The sequence below is a fragment of the Bos indicus genome, chromosome 7, assembly GCF_029378745.1.
Source record: "Bos indicus isolate NIAB-ARS_2022 breed Sahiwal x Tharparkar chromosome 7, NIAB-ARS_B.indTharparkar_mat_pri_1.0, whole genome shotgun sequence".
Lineage (NCBI taxonomy): Eukaryota > Metazoa > Chordata > Mammalia > Artiodactyla > Bovidae > Bos > Bos indicus.
In genome coordinates, this window is record NC_091766.1 from 6,679,567 (window position 1) to 6,701,003 (window position 21,437).

General features: G+C 48.2%; 1 protein-coding gene across 1 annotated transcript; it reads right to left on the reverse strand.

The window, feature by feature from the left end:
• Positions 1 to 3,149: 3,149 nt before the first annotated feature.
• Positions 3,150 to 5,553, reverse strand: KLF2 (KLF transcription factor 2). Its single transcript, XM_070792609.1, has 3 exons — positions 5,372 to 5,553; positions 4,362 to 5,187; positions 3,150 to 3,830 (listed from the first exon to the last, which is right to left on the reverse strand). The coding sequence occupies exons 1-3, from the start codon at positions 5,444 to 5,446 to the stop codon at positions 3,655 to 3,657; spliced, it is 1,077 nt and encodes a 358-aa protein (XP_070648710.1). The 5' UTR covers positions 5,447 to 5,553; the 3' UTR covers positions 3,150 to 3,654.
• Between the last annotated feature and the right edge of the window lie 15,884 nt (positions 5,554 to 21,437).

The following is a 21,437-nucleotide window of genomic DNA, read 5'->3' on the forward strand; positions in this document are numbered from 1 at the left end:
AGCTATCATCTGTCTATCCATTCATACATTCATCCATCATATCTATCCATCATATCTATATATCCATCCATCTATCCAGTCATCTATCCATTCATTCATCTATCCATCCATCATCTATCTGTCCATCCATCTATTCAACTATTCATCTGTCCATTCATTATATCTAACCATCATCTATCCAACCATCCATCATATATATCATCTATCTATCCATACATTCATCCACATTCATCCATCATATCTATCCATCATATCTATATATCCATCCATCCATCCAGTTGTCTATCCATTCATTTATCCATCATATCTATCCATCTATCATCTATCGATCGATCTATCATCTGCCCATCCGTCATATCCATCTATCTGTCTATCTGTTTCTATATCTAGAGACATGTCACACACCTACTCAGCATGAGTCCAGGCACCTGCCTCGTGCTGGTGCCTCTGAAAACCATTCATCACTGACCTGTCGCCTTGAAACTCTGTAGGGTGTGGCTGAATCTGGGTGCTAGCTCAGCTTTGCTGATGGGGTAGGGTGCTGAGTCAGGCGTGTACTGGGACTCACCTCCTCCTCTGAAGGCTCTCCCTGCCCCCATTTCACACCACATCATTCTGCAGGATGCCTGGACCTCCCTGACATACAGGAAACTCCTGTGAGAAGAACAGCTCCTATATCTTTCTCCCATCACTGGAGTCACTCTTGGGAGAGCATTTTGGGCAATACCCAAAGCCCTCCAAAACTGTTATCTTTTTCAACCCTAGGGGGACAATCTGAAATATGGCCCAGCATGTATATACAGATGCCCAGTGCTTGTCTGCATAAGCAACTCCTGGCCCATCTAAATGGAATATTATGCAGCCATTTAAAATGATGATAAAACCATATCATGGAGGAAAATAGATGGAAAAATAGTTATAATCTTTCCTGGAAAAAAGCCAAAAGATACAGTGATAGTCACAGCCATGTGAAAACAGCTCAATCACTGACCAGCAATCCCTTTCTCCAAAAAACCTTTGATAGGAACTGGGTTATCGAATGAAGGGCAAAACTTATTTTTTTTTTTTTCTGGTTTAATACTTTGTATTTTCTCAAGTGGACACCAGGAAGGAAAAGTGTTCTGCGTCTTTTCACAGGGATGGAGACGGGGCCCCGCAGTGAAGTTTTATTCATACTTTTATCTGGGTAGCATCATCTATCATGGAAGCTTGCTCCCTGAGATGGAGCCCCCTCCTTGCTGATAAAAGTGATGAATGAAGATGATCGTTTAGGAACCTGAGCATTTCAACTGTGACATTAACGACACTGGGACCGAATGACTCTCTGAGGAGCGAACTGCCTTGGGTCTGCTACAATGCTTCTGCGGCATCCCTGGCTCCCGCCCACTCGATGCAAGAAGCATCCCCCAGTTGTGGCAACCCCAAATATCTCCAGACCAGGTTGCCACTGGCTGAGAACCACTCATCTGGAAGATGTTAGTCAAGCTTTGGGTTTCAGAAAGGGGCAGAGAAAACAATAAGCGAGGGTTTCTGCATTAATCAGTGCGAGCCGGCTCTTTGCAGGCCCGTGTCTCTTGCCGAAAGGTACAGCTGTGTAGGAGCCTGACACTTTCTATTGTATCAGTCAGAGGTACTCAGGAAACAGAAACTTCAGCAGCATCAGTCCCTTCACAAGTAGCCTCTCACTGGAGCCAGAGGCCTCTGGGAGGTGTTTTCAAGCCAGTGAGAAAAATGGTTTTACCCCAAAACTCAATAAGAAAGATCAGAGGACCCTACCAAAAATTACTTAAAATCTCTTTCAAGTCATTCTTCTACTCCTATTGCCTCTGAAACCAGCTCTGAGCAAAGAGGGGGTGTTTCCAGAGATGGAGGGGGCCAGTGCTCTGCTCTGGAATCGTTTTTGTTTTTTTTTTTTGCAAAAGCTGCAGAGAGAGGATACAGAGGCTCACACACACACACTCGCATGCCCTGTATCACTAGCGGAAGTGGGTCCAGGCTATTGACTCAAGAAAGATGAATCAGATTGTCATCTTCCATTTCTGCTTTTTGTGGATTGCCAAACACTCTCAGCTGTTTCCAGGGCTGCTGGGGAGGCGGGGAGGGGGGGTGGTGGTGGTAGGAAGGATGAAGAGAGGGAGGGAGGGAGGAAATCCCAGCCTCTGTCGCAACAGGGCAAGAGTGTTTTTAAAACAGGCACTGCTTACAAGCTATTTTCACTTTCTGCAAACAACTTGTGCAATTGTTAGTGGCCATAGTTACCCACCCAGGGCTCCGAGAAGGGGGAAGAGGGGGAACCTGGCAGGGAGCGGTACCTCCGTGCCTGATCCGAGGCATCCAGGGGGCTGTGTGGGGATGCTGCCTTGCTCACGACTTCTTGAGTGGACACCTCCAACCACCAAGGCTGGGGCTCTGATGTGACTGTCACACAAAGGCTGCAGGAGAGGGTCTTCTAACCCTCCAACACCAGCAGCAGGTGGCTTGTTACAGAAATCCCTCTAGTGGGATCTGGGGACCCTTGGGAGGCAGACAGACCAGGTTGACACCTTGACATCACTGTTCCATAGCTATCTCTCTGGGCCTCTTGTTTTCTCCTCTGGAAAAGAACACTCACCATTCATGACCCTCAAACATGGATTTCATTTTTTTTTCCTAACAGGATGGGGAACTCATCTTTAAAAAAAAAAAAAAAATTCTACTAAAAGGCAAGACTAGTGAAAGGCAATGAAGGTCAGAAACTCAGCATTTTACCCCTTCCAAAAAAAAAAAAAGTCTGTGCTTTACAAAAGTTTGGCTAAAACCTCAGAAGCTTCCAAAAAGAGGTAAGACTTTTTTCAGCCTAGAGAAGGCCACGTCAGTGGGACCAGCAAGCAGTTTCTCCAGCTCTAGGGAAAAGCAGGCAATTTATGGTTCAGGGAACAACCTTAAAATAACTCCTTCAGTCCTAAAATGCAGTGTTTAAATTTATAGAAAAACCCACAGGTTCCTGGCAGCTGGGGGCTGCAACTGGCAACCCCGGGTGCTAGCTGGGGCCGGACCCCCCTCACCCAGGCACTGCCAGGCTGCCCTCCATCTAAGCTGCCTGTCCCCACATCCTCTCACCCCTCCCAACTGTCCCAAGCCCCCAGTTATCCAAGCGGCCAGACCAGGGCTGTGATTTTTTTTCAAACGATGCAAAAATTTTTTTTTAATTAGAAAAAACAGCAAAATCTTATAAAAATGTTCTACCAGGTAGTCAAAATGCCCACTTGTCTCATTTACAATAATACAATATGTCACAGTTTCTATGTACAATATTATAAAAAAGGTTGCACAGTACAAGTTAAGGCGTTATTTTTCACAAGGCATCAAGCCTCGATCCTCTAGTGTAGACCCGGTGGGGCCGGGGGAAGACGACGCTTAATTATTGCACCATTTTGAAAACAAAACTCGTCAAGGAGGATCGTGGTCTTCTCCCACCGGGCCTTCAGTCTCTGCTGGGGGTCGGGCATCGTGGAGGGGGGGCGGTGCGGGGAGGAGCACCCCCTCGGTGGCCACGCTGTGCCCGGCCCCGGTCCTCTGGGTCCAATAAATACCAGTCACAGTTTGGAAGGGGGCCGTGCCCGGCGCGTGGGACCCGCCACGGCCGCGCGCGGGTGGGGGTGAGGGGCGTCCGGGCTACATGTGCCGCTTCATGTGCAGCGCCAGGTGGTCGGAGCGCGAGAAGGCACGGTCGCACAGGTGGCACTGGAAGGGCCGGTGGCCCGTGTGCTTGCGGTAGTGGCGCGTGAGCTCGTCCGATCGCGCGAACTTCCAGCCGCAGCCTTCCCAGTTGCAGTGGTAGGGCTTCTCGCCTGCAGGGAGAGGGCGAGAGCCGGTCTTAGTTTTCCTCCTGCCGGAGACTCCCGGTACTCACCCCGCTGCTTAGTGGCTACTCGGGTGCGCACATCCTACCCCTAACCAGCTCTCCGAAGTGCTCCCGGCTACTTTTTAAACCTGTAGGCATCCTAGGCATATTATCCCTCACTCCCCGGTCTCGCGATCCTCACTCCCCCGGGGTCCGAGGCGCACCCTGTCCGCTCCTCCTCGGTGTCTAGAGCCAAGCCCCCAGGGGGCTCCTAAGCCTGCACTCTCTCCGCAACAGTCTGAGACACAGGGTTCCCCTAGGTTTCCTAAGTGCTCACCCTTGCCCAAAGTCCCGAGCCACGCTCCCAGGAGGATCTAGGGGCGCACTCACGCCCCAGGTTCCCGAACCACGCCCCCAGGGGGCTTTCTAAGACCTTGCCCACTGCCCAACCGTTAGGCTACGCCCTCTGGGGGTTCCTAAGCATGCCCTTCCTCTAGAGCGCCCTCGCAGTGGTCCCCAGCCCGAGCTCGCCGCCCACCTGTATGCGTGCGCAGGTGCGCCTTGAGGTGCGAGCTCTTGGTGTAGGTCTTGCCGCAGCCCGCGTAGCTGCAGGTGTGAGTGGCCGTGCGTTTCCGCGGCCAGGACCGGCGGCCGCGCTTGGGCTTGGCCTCCAGCAGCTCCAGCGGAGACGCAGGCGGCGTGAGGAGACCTCGGGCAGCGGGTGGCGCCAAACCCAGAGCCGCGGCGGCGGCGGCCGCGTCGTCAAAGAGACCGAAGGCGGCGGGCGCGGACGGCGCGTAATGCAGGCTGGGCCCGGGCGCGCCGAAGCCAGGGCCGCCGAAGGGAGGCGGGAAGGGGGCGCGCGGGCCGGGTGCAGGCAGGCGCGCGGGGCCATCGGGACTGAGCGGTGGCGTGTCGGCCGGTGGCGGGGGCCGGCCCCCGGGGCCTCGCATGCACGCGGCTGCCGGGCCCGGGGCACCCTCGCGCTTGAGGCCCCGTGGTCCGCGGGCCAGGCCGGGCGGGCAGCCGTAGCCGCCGCCGCCACCGTCCGCCTCGGGGGGCTCAGCCTTCACCAGGCGGCCCGGCGGCGCCAGCAGAAAGCGACCGTGCAGCGCGGGTCCCGGTGGCACGTCCAGTTCGGGCCGCAGCAGCTCGGACACCAAACCGCCCGCGGGGGCGCCATAGGGAGGCGGCGCGCCAGGGTCCGGGTAGTAGAACGCAGGCGGCGGGGGCGGCGGGGGCGGCGGGGGCTCTGGGGCGGACTCAGTTCCCAGACCGTCCAGCCCCATGGACAGGATGAAGTCCAACACGCTGTTGAGGTCGTCGTCGGTGCCGCCTGCCTCGGGCTCGGTGCGCGGCCAGCGCTGCGGGTGACAGGGCGATAGGCGCGGGCGTGAGCGCGCGGTGGGGCGGAGATCGCGGCCCGCTACCCGCCTTCCATTACCCTGAGCCCGCAGTGCCTGCCGCCTGCGTTCTCCTACCCCGCAGCCCACGTTCTGCTACCCTGAGCCAGCCGCCCCAGCCGCCCGCGGTCCCTGCCGCCCTCACCTCCTGCAGGCCGCGCTCCCGGCACGGGCTAGCGAAAGTGGAGAAGGACGGGAGGATGGGCTCGCTCAGCGCCATGGTTGGGACTTGGGGCTGACGCGGACTCGGGACACCGGTGAGTGGCTGCCCGAAGCCGGGCTGGTCGGGGCGCGGGCGGGCGGGGACGGCTCTGCGGGCCGCGGCCGGGCCCGCCCAAGCCTTATAGGCGCGGCGCGCGCGGGGGCCGGGCCAAGGCGGCGGCGGCGGAAACGCGTCCCGGATGGGGACGAGCTCCGGGCGCAGCCTAAATTTAGCCGCGGTATATAAGCCGGCGGGCGGCGGCGGCCGTGGCCACTGAGGCCGCCAGGGCCCTGCACGGCCGGCTCGGCCCCTAGCGCAAGCAGCCAGGCCGCTCCCCCACCCCGGGCCCGCCCCCGCCCGTCTCCCAGGCGACGGCGTCAACACACGCTCCACAACAGCAGCGTGACGCTCAGGGATCCCCGCTGTCCCGTCCTGGGCTCCCGCCTGCGTGAGGACCCGGAGCGGGGGATGGCATCGGGGACCCGGGACTGTGAATGGACCGGGATCCCCGACGGATGGGGAAATGGGCCCCGCAGTCACAGAAGGGTCCCCAGAATCCTTGATGGATGGGGCTAATGGGTCTGGCGAGCTCAGGGTGGTGTTCCCTCGACTCCTGATGGATGGAGAGACTCTGCGGCTCATTTCCTTGGGACCCACCAAGCCCTGATCACTGCTAGGCCCACCACTCTGCTTTCATGATGATATCAAGAAGTGTTAAATTTTTGAGACTCTCCGTCTCAAAGAAGCCCTTCAGGGAGGGGAAACTGAGATTCCGGACGTGCTGGGAGAGGCTTGAGGTCTGACAGCTGTCCACAGGCTTCGTGCCTTTTCTGACTCATGTAAGTGAACAGACTCAAGACAAGGAATCTGACAACACAGACCCAGAACCAGCGGGGCCAGTGGCAACAGGCCTCCCCTGGGAGCATCTTAAACACGGCCTCCTAGGTGCCCCACACCATGCTTGACGACCTGCCAGGAAGGGACTGTCCCTTCTGCTGTTACTGTGTGCTGTTCTCTGTGGGCACTGGGAACGCATTTGCCAACAGGCAGACAAATCCCTGCCCTCGAGGCTTTCACTGTAATGGGGGGTGGGGAGGAGATGCCAAATGAAGGACTATTTGGGGGAAAGCAGGGGCCGGAGATAGGTAGTGAGTGTGTGTGAAACGGAGAGAGAGAATGTGTGGAATTTTGAACCTCACCCAAGAGGAGATGTGTGAGTCAAGATGTGGGGGAAAGGGGAGCCCAAGTGGGTATCAAAGGGAGAGTATCTCATGGTGTAACCTGGAGCCAGTATCCAGCCTTGATCTCTTGATACCAGCACCCACGTTCAGGCTTGGAGGTGTCCATAATCAGGTAGAGTCCCACGGCCAGGTGGGGAGGGGTGCAGGCAGCTCCTAACCTGAAAACCTTCCCTGGGGTCAGGAGACTTTGTCACGGATAGCATCTGGACCCCCAACCCCCACCAAAGCCCAGGGCCACTGCAGGGGGACCACCTTGCCATCACACAGATACCAAGAGACCCTCTTTGGGGTCCACAGTCCTGGATCCTCCCAGCTGGAAGGAGCTCAGGGGTGTGCCATCTCATCGTGATTCATCAGATTGTGGATTAGGCAAACACTTGTTGATAAGCCCTGTTTGCCAGCTGTGGGGCACCCAGAGGTGCTTTCAGTCCCAGTCACAGTTCACGACTTCAAGTTGAGCTCCAGCATGCTTCCTGCGGCCAGCCACTGTGATGGTGGAGAGTCAGTCTTGGCCACTGACCACTCCCTGTGTGACCGCAAACAAGTAGCTTTGCCTCTCTGAGCTCACAGAACATAATAATGCCTTACCCCCACAGGGATATTGTAAGAGTCATGCAGATGCTTTTTCTTTGGTGGAAGTGTTGATGAGATCCTGTGACCTTACCTGAAGGGCTGATTGCTTTGCTCATTGACATTCTCTGGGCCTCAGTTTCCCCAAACGATAATGAGCGGAAGTCGAAGGGAAAGAGAATGTGTTTCCCAGGTTGTGTGATTCTCAGGCAATCGCAGACCTCTGCTCAGATGGCCCCTGGGTCCTCCTTCCCCTCAGAGAGGTCCTACAGCTCTCTCCAGCCCATCCCTGTTCCTTCCCTACTCTTGTTTCCCTGCAGGTTCTGAAACACACCAAGCACATTACCTTGCCCCTGCCCCGCAGGCTTTGGTACTTCTGTGCCTTCCACCAAGCCTTCAGTCCTCTCACTTTCCACTTGCTGGGCTCTGGCTCATCTCCCACCCCCTCCTCCCTTAGCTAATGAACTTTATTTTTATAGAGGAGTGTCAGGTTTACAGAAAAAATGAGCAGAAAGTACAAAGAGTCCCCATATATCCTCCCATGACAGTTTCCCCTGTTATTAACACCCTGCGTTAGATACATTTGTTATGTACTGATACATCATTATGGAGCCAATCTCAATACAATATTATTAATTCAAGCCCACAGTTTACCTTAGGGTGCACTGTTTGTGTTGGACACTCTAGGGGTTGCAACAAATGCATAGTGACATTGATATACTGTTATACTATCATATACAACAGTTTTCAGTCCAGTTCAGTCGCTCAGTCATGTCTGACTCTTTGCAACCCCATGAATCACAGCACGCCAGGCCTCCCTGTCCATCACCATCTCCCAGAGTTCACTCAAACTCGCGTCCATCGAGTCGGTGATGCCATCCAGCCATCTCATCCTCTGTCATCCCCTTCTCCTCCAGCCCCCAATCCCTCCCAGCATCAGGGTCTTTTCCAATGAGTCATCTCTTTGCATGAGGTGGCCAAAGTATTGGAGTTTCAGCTTCAGCATCAGTCCTTCCAGTGAACACCCAGGACTGATCTCCTTCAGAATGGACTGGTTCGATCTCCTTGAAGTCCAAGGGACTCTCAAGAGTCTTCTCCAACAACACAGTTCAAAAGCATCAATTCTTCGGCGCTCAGCTTTCTTTATAGTCCAACTTTCACATCCATACATGACCACTAGCCTTGACTAGACGGACCTATGTTGGCAAAGTAATGTCTCTGCTTTTGAATATGCTATCTAGGTTGGTCATAACTTTCCTTTCAAGGAGTAAGTGTCTTTTAATTTCATGGCTGCAGTCACCATCTGCAGTGATTTTGGAGCCCCAAAAAATAAAGTCTGACACTGTTTCCACTGTTTCCCCATCTATTTCCCATGAAGTGATGGGACCAGATGCCATGATCTTAGTTTTCTGAATCTTGAGCTTTAAGCCAACTTTTTCACTCTCGACTTTCACCTTCATCAAGAGGCTTTTTAGTTCCTCTTCACTTTCTGCCATAAGGGTGGTGTCATCTGCATATCTGAGGTTATTGATATTTCTCCTGGCAATCTTCATTCCAGCTTGTGCTTCTTCCAGCCCAGCGTTTCTCATGATGTACTCTGCATATAAGTTAAATAAGCAGGGTGACAATATACAGCCTTGACATACTCCTTTTCCTATTTGGAACCAGTCTGTTGTTCCATGTCCAGTTCTAACTGTTGCTTCCTGACCTGCATACAGGTTTCTCAAGAGGCAGGTCAGGTGGTCTGGTATTCCCATCGCTTTCAGAATTTTCCACAGTTTATTGTGATCCACACAGTCAAAGGCTTTGGCATAGTCAATAAAGCAGAAATAGATGTTTTTCTGGGACTCTCTTGCTTTTCCCATGATCCAGCAGATATTGGTAATTTGATCTCTGGTTCCTCTGCCTTTTCTAAAACCAGCTTGAATGTCTGGAAGTTCACGGTTCATGTATTGCTGAAGCCTGGCTTGGACAATTTTGAGCATTACTTTACTAGCATGTGAAATGAGTGCAATTGTGCGGTAGTTTGAGCATTCTTTGGCACTGCCTTTCTTTGGGATTGAAATGAAAACTGACTTTTTCCAGTCCTGTGGCCACTGCTGAGTTTTCCAAATTTGCTGGCATATTGAGTGCAGCACTTTCACAGCATCATCTTTTAGGATTTGAAATAGCTCAACTGGGATTCCATCACCTCCACTAGCTTTGTTCGTAGTGATGCTTTCTAAGGCCCACTTGACTTCACATTCCAGGATGTCTGGCTCTAGGTGAGTGATCACACCATCGTGATTATCTGGGTTGTGAAGATCTTTTTTGTACAGTTCTTCTGTGTATTCTTGCCACCTCTTCTTAATATCTTCTGCTTCTCTTAGGTCCATACCATTTCTGTCCTTTATCGAGCCCATCTTTGTATGAAATGTTCCCTTGGTATCTCTAATTTTCTTGAAGAGATCTCTAGTCTTTCCCATTCTGTTGTTTTCCTCTATTTCTTTGCATTGATCGCTGAGGAAGGCTTTCTTATCTCTCCTTGCTATTCTTTGGAACTCTGCATTCAGATGCTTATATCTTTCTTTTTCTCCTTTGCTTTTCACTTCTCTTCTTTTCACAGCTATTTGTAAGGCCTCCTCAGACAGCCACTTTACTTTTTTGCATTTCTTTTTCTTGGGGATGGTCTTCATCCCTGTCTCCTGTACAATGTCACGAACCTCCATCCATAGTTCATCAGGCACTCTATCTATCAGACCTAGGCCCTTAAAACTATTTCTCACTTCTACTGTATAATCATAAGGGATTTGATTTAGGTCATACCTGAATGGCCTAGTGGTTTTCCCTACTTTCTTCAATTTAAGTCTGAATTTGGCAATAAGGAGATCATGATCTCAGCCACAGTCAGCTCCCAGTCTTGTTTTTGTTGACTGTATAGAGCTTCTCTATCTTTGGCTGCAGAGAATATAATCAATCTGATTTTGGTGTCAACCATCCAGTGATGTCCATGTATAGAGTCTTCTCTTGTGTTGTTGGAAGAGGGTGTTTGCTATGACCAGTGTATTCTCTTGGCAGAACTCTATTAGCCTTTGCCCTGCTTCATTCTATACTCCAAGGCCAAATTTGCCTGTTACTCCAGGTGTTTCTTGACTTCCTACTTTTGCATTCCAGTCCCCTATAATGAAAAGGACATCTATTTTGGGTGTTAGTTCTAAAAGGTCTTGTAGGTCTTCATAGAACCGTTCAACTTCAGCTTGTTCAGCATTGCTGGTTGGGGCATAGACTTGGATTACTGTGATATTGAATGGTCTGCCTTGGAAATGAACAGAGATCATTCTGTCGTTTTTGAGATTGCATCCAAGTACTGCATTTCAGACTGTTTTGTTGACCATGATGGCTACTCCATTTTACTGCCCTAAAAATCCCTCCCTCCCTGCCTCTTAGTCCTGGGTTAGGCTCTATAGTTTTGCCTTTCTTGGAATGTCATTCAGATGGAATCACAATGTATGTATCTTTTTCACACTGGCTTCTTTCACTCAGCAGCATGCATTTAAGATTCTTCCATGTCTTTTGAATGGGAGAAAATAATAGCGAATGAAGCAACAGACAAACAACTAATCTCAAAAATATACAAGCAACTCCTACAGCTCAATTCCAGAAAAACAAATGACCCAATCAAAAAATGGGCCAAAGAACTAAATAGACATTTCTCCAAAAAAGACATACAGATGGCTAATAAACACATGAAAAGATGCTCAACATCACTCACTATCAGAGAAATGCAAATCAAAACCACTATGAGGTACCATTTCACGCCAGTCAGAATGGCTGCGATCCAAAAGTCTACAAGCAATAAATACTGGAGACGATGTGGAGAAAAGGGAACCCTCTTACACTGTTGGTAGGAATGCAAACTAGTACAGCCACTATGGAGAACAATGTGGAGACTCCTTAAAAAACTGGAAATAGAACTGCCATATGACCCAGCAATCCCACTGCTGGGCATACACACTGAGGAAACCAGAAGGGAAAGAGACACATGTACCCCCATGTTCATCGCAGCACTGTTTATAATAGCCAGGACATGGAAGCAACCTAGATGTCCATCAACAGATGAACGGATAAGAAAGCTGTGGTACATATACACAATGGAGTATTACTTAGCCGTTAAAAAGAATGCATTTGAATCAGTTCTAATGAGGTGGATGAAACTGGAGCCTATTATACAGAGTGAAGTAAGCCAGAAAGAAAAACACCAATACAGTATACTAACGCATATATATGGAATTTAGAAAGATGGTAACAATAACCCTGTGTACGAGACAGCAAAAGAAACACTGATGTATAGAACAGTATTTTGGACTCTGTGGGAGAGGGTGAGGGTGGGATGATTTGGGAGAATGGCATTGAAATATGTATAATATCATATATGAAATGAGTCGCCAGTCCAGGTTCAATGCACGATACTGGATGCTTGGGGCTGGTGCACTGGGATGACCCAGAGGGATGGTATGGGGAGGGAGGAGGGAGGAGGGTTCAGGATAGGGAACACATGTATACCTGTGGCAGATTCATTTTGATATATGGCAAAACCAATACAATATTGTAAAGTTTAAAAAAAAAAGGTTCTTCCATGTCTCTTGGTGGCTTGATAGCTCATTTCTTTGTATCAAGGAATAACAGTCCATTGTAATAATAGTCCAGTTATATCCATACCATGCATGGTATAGATACACCACAGTTTATCCATTCATGGTAAACAATCTGCGGGAGACCCCAGTTTGATCCTTGGGTCAGGAAGATCCCCTGGAGGAGGGCATGGCAACCCACACTGATATTCTTGCCTGGAGAATCCCCATGCACAGAGGAGCCTGGCGGGCTACAGTCTATGGGGTCACAGAGAGTTGGACATGACTGAGCAACTTTCACGTCCATTTACCTATTTTTTTTATAATGATGATAGTAGTAAATTATTTCTTAAATACTTATTTTTATGTATTTATTTGGGTGCACCAGGTCATAGTTGCAACATGTGGGATCTTTAGTTGTGGCTTGCGAGATCTAGTTCCCTGATCAGGGATCAATCCCAGGCCCCCTGCACTGGGAGTGTGGAGTCTTAGCCACTGGATCACCAGGGAAGTCCGTCTATTCACCTTGGAAGGACATCTTGGTTGCTTCCAGTTTGGGGCCATATAGTTGCAATTGACTAGGCATTGATTATGGCTGCTGTAAAATTTCATGTGCAGGTTTTCCTGGATAAGTTTTCAAATTAATTGGATAAATATCTAGGAACACAACTGATGGATTGTAGGATAAGACTGTATTTAGCTTGGTGTAAGAGAACACCAAACTGCCTTCCAAAAGAGCTGTACCATTTGCGTTTCCATCAGCAAGGAATGAATGAGAATTTTGGTTGCTCCACATCCTTGTCAGCATTTTGTTGTTCAGTTGCTCAATCGTGTCCGACTCTTTGCATGAACTGTAGCACGCCAGGCTTCCCTGTTCTTCACCATCTCCCAGAGTTTGCTCAAACTCATGTCCATTGAGTCAGTGAGGCCATCCAGCCAACTCATCCTCTGTCATCCTCTTCTCCTCCTACCTTCAATCTTTCCCAGCATCAGGGTCTTTTCCAATGAGCTGGATCTTCACATCAGGTGACGAAAGTATTAGAGCTTCAGCTTCAGCATCAGTCTTTTCAATGAATATTCAAGGTTGATTTCCTTTAGGAATGACTGATTTGATCTCCTTGCTGTCAAGGGGCTCTCATTAGTCTTCTCCAGCACCATAGTTCGAAAGCATCAGTTCTTCAGTGCTGAGCCTTTTTATTGTCCAGGTCTCACATCCATACATGACTACTGGAAAAATCATAGCTTTGACTATACAGACTTTTGCAGACAAATTAATGTCTCTGCTTTTTAATATGCTGTCTAGATTTGTCATAGCTTTTCTTCTTAGACAAGGAGTAAATGTCTTTTAATTTCATGGCTTCAGTCACAATCTGCAGTGACTTTGGAGCCCAAGAAAATAAAGTCTGTCACCATTTCCATTGTTTCCCCATCTGTTTTCCATGAAGTAATGGGAATGGAAGCCATGATCTTCAGTTTTTGATGTTGCATTTTTGAATGCCAGCTTTTTCCCTCTCCTCTTTCACCTTCATCAAAAAGGCTCTTTAATTCCTGTTCACTTTCTACCATTAGGGTGGTGTCATTTGCATATATGAGGTTATTGATATTTCTCTGGGCAATCTTGATTCCAGCTTATGCTTCATCCAACCCGGCATTTCACATGATGTACTCTGTGTATGGGAAACAGTGGCAGACTTTATTTTTGGGGGCTCCAAAATCACTGCAGATGGTGACTGCTGCCATGAAATTAAAAGACACTTACTCCTTGGAAGGAAAGTTATGACCAACCTAGATAGCATATTCAAAAGCAGAGACATTACTTTGCCAACAAAGGTCTGTCTAGTCAAGGCTATGGTTTTTCCAGTGGTCATGTATGGATGTGAAAGTTGGACTATAAAGAAAGCTGAGCGCCGAAGAATTGATGCTTTGGAACTGTGGTGTTGGAGAAGACTCTTGAGGGTCCCTTGGACTGCAAGGAGATCCAACCAGTCCATCCTAAAGGAGATCAGTCCTGGGTGTTCATTGGAAGGACTGATGTTGAAGCTGAAACTCCAATACTTTGGCCACCTGATACGAAGAGATGACTCATTTGAAAAGACCTTGATGCTGGGAAAGATTGAAGGCAGGAGGAGAAGGGGATGACAGAGGATGAGATGGTTGGATGGCATCACCGACTCGATGGACATGAGTTTGAGTAAACTCTGGGAATTGGTGATGGACAGGGAGGCCTGGCATGCTGCAGTCCTTGAGGTTGCAAAGAGTCAGACACAACTGAGCGACTGAACTGAACTGAACTTTCCATATTGGTTAAATAAGCAGGGTGACGATATACACCCTTGACATACTCCTTTTCCAATTTAGAACCAGTCTGTTGTTCCATGTCGGGTTCTAACTGTTGCTTCTTGACCTGCATACAGATTTCTCAGGAGGCAGGTCAGGTGGTCTGGTATTCCCATCACTTGAAGAATTTTCCAGAGTTTGTTGTGATCCACACAGTCAAAGGCTTTAGTGTAGTCAATGAAGCAGAAGTAGATGTTATTTTGGAATTCGCTTGCTTTTTCTATGATCCAATGGATGTTGGCAATTTGATTCCTCTGCATTTTCTAAAGTCCAGCTTTAACATCTGGAAGTTCTTGGTTCATGTACTGTTGAAACCAAGCTTGGAGGATTTTGAGCATGACTGATAGCATTTGAAATGAGTGCAATTGTGTGGTAGTCTGAACATTCTTTGGCATTGCTTTTCTTTGGGATTGGAATGAAAACTGACCTTTTCCAGTCCTGTGGCCACTGCTGAGTTTTCCAAATTTGCTGGTATATTGAGTGCAGCACTTTCACAGCATCATCTTTTAGGATTTGAAATAGCTCAACTGGAATTCCTTTACCTCCACTAGCTTTGTTCGTAGTGATGCTTCTTAAGGCCCTCTTGACTTCACACTTCAAGATGTCTGGCTCTAGATGAGTGATCACATCATCGTGGTTATCTGGGTCATTAAGATCTTTTTTGTATAGTTCTTCTGCATTTTCTTGCCACCTTTTCTTAATATCTTCTGCTTCTCTTAGGTCCATACCGTTTCTGTCCTTTATTGTGCCCATCTTTGCATGAAATATTCCTTTGGTATCTCTACATCTCTAGTATTGTCAGCATTTACTGGTGTCAATTTTTTTATATTTCAGCCATTTTAATAGATGTTTGGTGGTATCTTGTTTTAGTTTACAATCCCTTGATGACATCTGATGTGGAACACCCTTCCATGTGCTTATTTGCCATCTGTGTGTCTTCTTTGGACCAGTTGTTAACTGTTTTTTAAATTTTCTTATTGGATTTTAAGAATTCTTTGTGCATTTTGAACACTAGCCCTTTCCAGGTAGATGTTTTGTGAAGATTTTCTCCCAGTCTGTGGCTTGTCTTTTGATTCTCTTAACAGTGCCTTTTGTAGAACAGAAGTTTTTCATTTTAATGAAGCCTAGCTTGTCAGTTTTCCATTTCACAAATTGTGCTTTTGGTCTTGTATCTGAAAAGTCAGTGCCAGACCCAAGGTCATCTCGATGTTCCCTTATGTTATCATCTAGAAGATTTACAGTTTTGCATTTTATGTTGAAGTGAACGATCGTTTTGAGTTAACTTCGTTGTTGCTTGGCTGATAGTTTGGCTTTGCTTGTGGATGCACAGTGGCTCCAGCATCCTCTGTTGAAAAGGCTGTCCTCAGCTCATCTGACTGTGTGTTTCAGTGTAAATATGAGCTTCCCTGGCTCCCTGACCCCACAGATACTGACCCCTCCCCAGGCCATACAGTGCCTTCCTCCACCCCTTGTATTTTTGTTGTACGGCACTTTTCACCATTGATCATTATTTTAATCCACCCGTTTCCTTTTTTTTTTTGTCTGTCCTACAAATGGTGGATCACTCTCGGGGAGGATGGGAGCCAGGTGTATATTGGATCCATTGTGTGTGTTCTTCAAGCCCAGTTCAGCACACAGTGGGTGCTCAATAAATGTTCGCCAGAGGGATGAGCAAGCAGATGATCAGCTACATCTCTTGCAGCCATAGGAACTTCTGCGGGTAACTCTCTACTCCTGCGGGATTGTCTATACTCTCTCCCCTTCACCTGGCCTCCTGCACACCTTCCTCATCACCGTGGGTGATAATACATTAAATATGTCCCCAAAAGTTATGTCCAAGTCCTCACTCCTGGTTCCTGTGATTGTGACTTTAATTGGAAAGGGGATCTCTGCAGATATAATTAGGGGCCTCGAAATGAGACCATCCTGGGTGAGGATGGGTCCTAAATCCAATGATAAGTGTCCTTAAAAGAGAAAGGACACAGAGACACGAACACAGAGAGGGCCATACAAAGGTGGGACAGAGACCGGAGATTGGTAGCTGTAAGCCAAGGGGCACTGGAGATTGCCAGGGGTCACCAGAGGCCAGCGGGGAGGCCTGGGACAGATATTTTCCTCGGAGCCATCAGAAGGAACCAACCCTATCAGTACCTTTATTTTGGAATTCTGGCCCTTAGGGCTAAAGAGAGGCTACATTTTTGTTATCTTAAGCCCCCCAGTTTGTGTCATTGTGTGGTGGCAGCCCCAGGAAGCTCAGATGTCATGGTAACCAGCTGTTCTGCCCTCCTGGTTTCCATTCAGAAAGGGAGCCCCTCACTCTCTGTGTCCCCCGGGCCCAGCTGCGGACCTGGTGTGGAAACAAAGACGATGTGATGGCCACCCACCGAGGACCTCCCGGGGCAGCGTGAGACACTTCAGCAGAGCATCCAGGGAAGGGAACCCACACAGCGTCCCTCCAGGGGGTGGAAGGAACATGCGCTTTAGTTACCACATAGCTGGGTTACCACGGGCGCATCATGTAACCGAGCCTCAGTTTCATGGTGAGATAGGAGTCCTTACTGCCTGATTATGGGCATGGAGGAGTGAGCCGGATAGGAGATCCTGGGCCGAGGGAGAGACTTGGCACCGAGGAGTTCGGGGCACAGCCCCTCTCTGGCTGCGGGTCTGTCTCCCTACTATCCAGGCTGCGCCCCGTCCTGTGTGGGTATGTGTGTGATGTCTCAGATGATGATACTTTTGGAAAACGAGCTCTGGACCCCCAAGTTCACCTCTTACAAGTGGGGTGACTTACTCCTTTTTAAAAAATTTTATTTATTTATTTTTGGCTGTGCTGGGTCTTTGTGGCTGTATGTGAGCTTGCTCTACTTGAGGCAGGCAGGGGCAACTTTCTCGTTGTGGTACACAGACTTCTCTCATTGCCAGGCGTGGGCTCTAGGGCATGTGGGCCTCAGTCATCACGGCTCATGGGCTCTGGAGCACATGGGCTCAGGACTTACGGCGCATGGGCTTAGTCAGGGGATCTTCCCAGCCAGGGGTTGAACTGGCATCTCTTGCATCACCTGCATTGGCAGGCAGCTTCTTTACTACTAGCTCCACCTGGGAACCTTCCCCGAGCGTGGGTCAACCCCACGTCTCCTGCATTGGCAAGCGGATTCTTAACCACTGGACCACCAGTGGGGGAGACTTGGGGTGTCTTGGCAAAGCTTCCGAGCAGCCTGTCCCATTGCTAAGCGGGGGAGAATAAGGCATGTGTCCAAGCATTACATGGTCAGTAATCAAACTGCTGATGCTGAAGCTCACAGTGGGTGTTGAGTACCCTTCTCCCTGTCATGGGTAAATTCCTAAAGGCTAGGGACTGGCCCTGTCCGCCCCACCAGCCCTCTCTTCCAGTCAGGAAGTTTATGTCTCTTGATAGTGATGTGCTTGCTCTCATCTCTTTCCCCAGTCCTCCCACCCTCTCCTAGCAGCCCCACATGAATAGTCTAAGCCTCTCAGATCCATCAATAATGTTTGGAGCCCTGTGGTTGCACAGATTCTGAGATTACATCCAGGTTCAGTGCTGGAAAAGAGTGCCATGATCGATTAGTGATGTCGGTCACCAGTGAAGCCTTGTAGGGGTAGTGGGCATGCCAGGCTCCTCTGCCCATGAAACTCTCCAGGCAGGAATACCGGAGAGGGCTGCTCTTCAGGGGAGTAGGCATGCAGCTTCACGTTTACCGTCTCTTGCCAGGCTGTCTTTAAGAACTCGGAAAACTTGCAAATCAGAAATTTTGAGTCTGAGCAACAAATAAATGTTGAGCTTCCTCTCCACATTCTACTGGACATGGAGAGGAAAATAAAAATGTACACAGCTCTGTTTCTGCCCACAGAGAGCTTACAGTCTCCTTTGACTGGGTCCTGGCCATTTCTAGGATCCTGTACTTCTTTCCCCTTTACTTCTCAAGTCTAGATTGCCTCTCCCTTTAGCAGCTGTTCTGTCCCAAATAGCTATTGTGTGTACTTGGCTCAGCTCCCAAGAGCAAGCACTCAGGAATTCTACAGAAAACACGTCACTTAAAATACAGCTGAGCTTCCAAGACAAATTGTGAACGCTCTAGAGGAATTACAGTCGCATGACAGCAGCAACTGGACGATGACTCCCAGCTGGGGCAATCAGGGTATTTCTGCTTAAGTTTGCACAAGTTTTTTGCAGCACGTTGCCAAACTCGGCTCCCTGACGTTTCGAGGCTCGGTGTTTCTCGAGGATGAGAAATGATGCAGGCAGGGATGACCCTGCAAGTGGGCTTTTCCTGCAGGCCACTGCCTTGCCACTGCCAAGCTTGTGGCAGAGACCCATTGAGAAAGGGCACTTGCCGATTTGCCTTCCAGTCTCTGGGGTTTTCTTATCGCTTATGAACACTTAAGTAGTGAGCGTGTAGGGAGGCTGCAGAATGTGTTTGGTTGATGACTGATGGATTTCTATGAGGACCTTTCATCATCTCCTCACCAGTCAGGCTGTGACTCAGTCTCATCAATGCAGGGACAGGAGAGGGGAACAATTATTAAGCACCCACTGTATGCCAGCTCCTGCACTAAAGAGCTGCATGTATTTTCTCATGTTTAATCATCACAGCAGGTCTGTTCAGCATGGTGAGCAATGAACAGAATGGGGGTGCTGAGCCAGAACCCCAGGTCAGATCCTGGCCCTGGCACTTATAGATCAGTAACTTTGAGTGAATGGCCTTTCCTTTTTTGAAGCTTTGTCCCTCTTCCATCACAGGAGCATGAGAATACCTTGTCACATGTTAATGAAGATAAGAGACACCCCATGTAAAAAAACTTTTCCCAGAAGAGGCCCTCTGTTCCTGGAAGCTATTTTTATTTGACTAAATCAAGGGCTGGTACATCCTTGTTTGTAGCTTTTTACAAATATGTGTGTGTGTGTGTGTGTGTGTGTGTGTGTGTGTGTGTGTGTGTATGAAGATGTCATGAATATTGTTCTTTTTTCAAAAAGATTATTTTAAGTATAGTTGATTAACAATGCTGTGTTAATTTCTGGTGTACAACAAAGTGTTCGTCATATCTCCCATATATTTCAATTTTAATTATAGATGTGTACATATGTGTGTATGATTTTTATGAAGGTGGGGTTCACATAATATAAAATTAACCATTTTAAAGTGAGAAATTCAGAGCATTGAGGACATTCACAGTATTATGCAACCATCCCCTCTATATAGTTCCAGAATATTTCCATCCCCTCAAAAGGAAACCCCGTTCCCATCAGCTAGCGCTCCATATCTCCTTCTCCCCCAGCCCCTGGTAACCACAAATCCGCTCTTAGTCTCTATGGATTTGCCTGTTCTGGACATTTCAACTGAAGGGAATTGCACACTTTGTGACCAAAGCAGCTTTTGTTTGCCCAATAGTTACATGCGTTATTTTCCCCTTTATGAATGATTAGATAGATTGTGGAAGTCGCTCAGTCGTGTCTGACTCTTTGTGACGCCATGGACTGTAGCCCACCAGGCTCCTCCGTCCATGGAATTCTCCAGGCCAGAATACTGGAGGGGGTTGCTATTTCTTTCTCCAGTGGATCTTCCTGACCCAGAGATCAAACCTGGGTCTCCTGCATTGCAAGCGGCTTCTTAAGGGAAGCCCCTTATGAATAATTTGGAGAAAACCAAAAGAATACTGTTTCAGGATACATGAATATTCTATGAAAATCAGATTTCAATGTCCATAAATATATTTTTTATTTATTTTTAAATAACTTTATGTGTTTGGCTGTGCTGGGTCTTTGTTGCTGTGCGGGCTTTTCTCTAGTTGCAGGGAGTGAGGGCTACTCTCTGGCTGTGGAGCACAGGCTTTAGGGCGCACGAGCTTCAGTGGCTGCAGCTCCCCGGCTCTGGAGCACAGGCTCAATAGTTGTAGCGCGTGGCTCAGTTGCTCCATACTATGTGGATCCTCCCGGACCAGCGCTCAAATCTGTGTCTCTTGCCATTTGGCAGGTGGACTCTTTCCTGCTGAGCCACCAGGGAAGCCTTCCTAAATATGTTTTATTGGCACACAGACACACCCATTCATGGATGTATTGAGACTATGCACAGAAAAGAGACTGGATGAACTCAAGCAGAAAACACTGAATCTCTGGGCCAAAGCTTAGAGAAGTTGAATCCCTTCTGGACTCCAGAGACTGAGCCGGGTCCCCAAACCATAACTGCCTCTGAGTGTGGATTTAATAGACATTTATGGAATTCTTCTTACTGAGCAGGTCCTGAAGAGTGAGTTGTCATCAAGAGTGAGTGGGTCTCTGCCCTTACTTAGCTCCCAAGTGTTAAATCGATAACTAGCCAAATAGATACGGAGATGAATCGGAAGACATCCTTTAGATCAGGGATGTAGGGACATTCATCATCTGGGATATCACAACACCTGGTTGTAGAGGTACAGTTTTTAGTGATGACTGACTTCATAGGTTTTTTGTTTTTTCTGCTTAGATTTTTTGTTACCTTTTGGCCATAGCATCTGGGCTAGGGGCTGCCTTTTTGTTTTATTTTTACTTCATTTTTACTTTTAAAACAGTTTTATTTCGATTTAAAATTTTTATTTTATTAATATTTTGTTTTATTTAGATTTCAAATGTCTAAATTTTAATTTTTTACTTAAAAAATTTTAGTTTTATTTAGATTTAAAAATTTTTTAAGTTTCAGAGTTTTCCTTGGTAGCCTAGTGGTTAGAATTCTGGGCTTTCACTGCTGTGGCCTAGGTTCAATACCCGGTTGGGAACTGAGATCCTGCAAGCCACACAGCAGAGTCAAAAAAAAAAAATTAAGTTTTGTTTAGGTTTAATTCTTTTCGTTTAAAATTTTGAATATTATTCAGATTTTCTAAATTTTAATTTTGTTTCGATTTACTGTGGGATCTTTTGCATACTCTGAAATTTCCACGTGGTGCGACCATCACCACAGTCCAGCTTTAGAACTGTTCCCATCACTCCAAGGGAATCTCTCATGGCCCCCTTTCAGTCCATCCCCACTTCCCCCCCAGCCCCAGGCACCCACTGATGTGCTAAGTCTATAGATCTGCCTCTCCCAGATATTCCATGTAAACGCAACCTTTTCATCTGGTTACTTTCACTATACATAATTCGAGGCAGAGCGTAACGGCCCCTGGTCTCTTTTCATTGCTGAATAGTATTCCATCTTACGTGTGAGCCACAACTTCGTCACCCGTTCGTCTATTGATGGACACAGTAATACTGTGTTGTCC

Bases quoted from the DNA above. Each gene is read 5' to 3' on its own strand.
- KLF2 (XM_070792609.1), bottom strand. From the start codon at position 5,446: ATGGCGCTGAGCGAGCCCATCCTCCCGTCCTTCTCCACTTTCGCTAGC. The intron at 5,188-5,371 runs GTGAGGGCGGCA...TGTCACCCGCAG, and splicing joins GGGAGCGCGGCCTGCAGGAG to CGCTGGCCGCGCACCGAGCC. The intron at 3,831-4,361 runs GTGGGCGGCGAG...CTCTCCCTGCAG, and splicing joins GCACCTGCGCACGCATACAG to GCGAGAAGCCCTACCACTGC.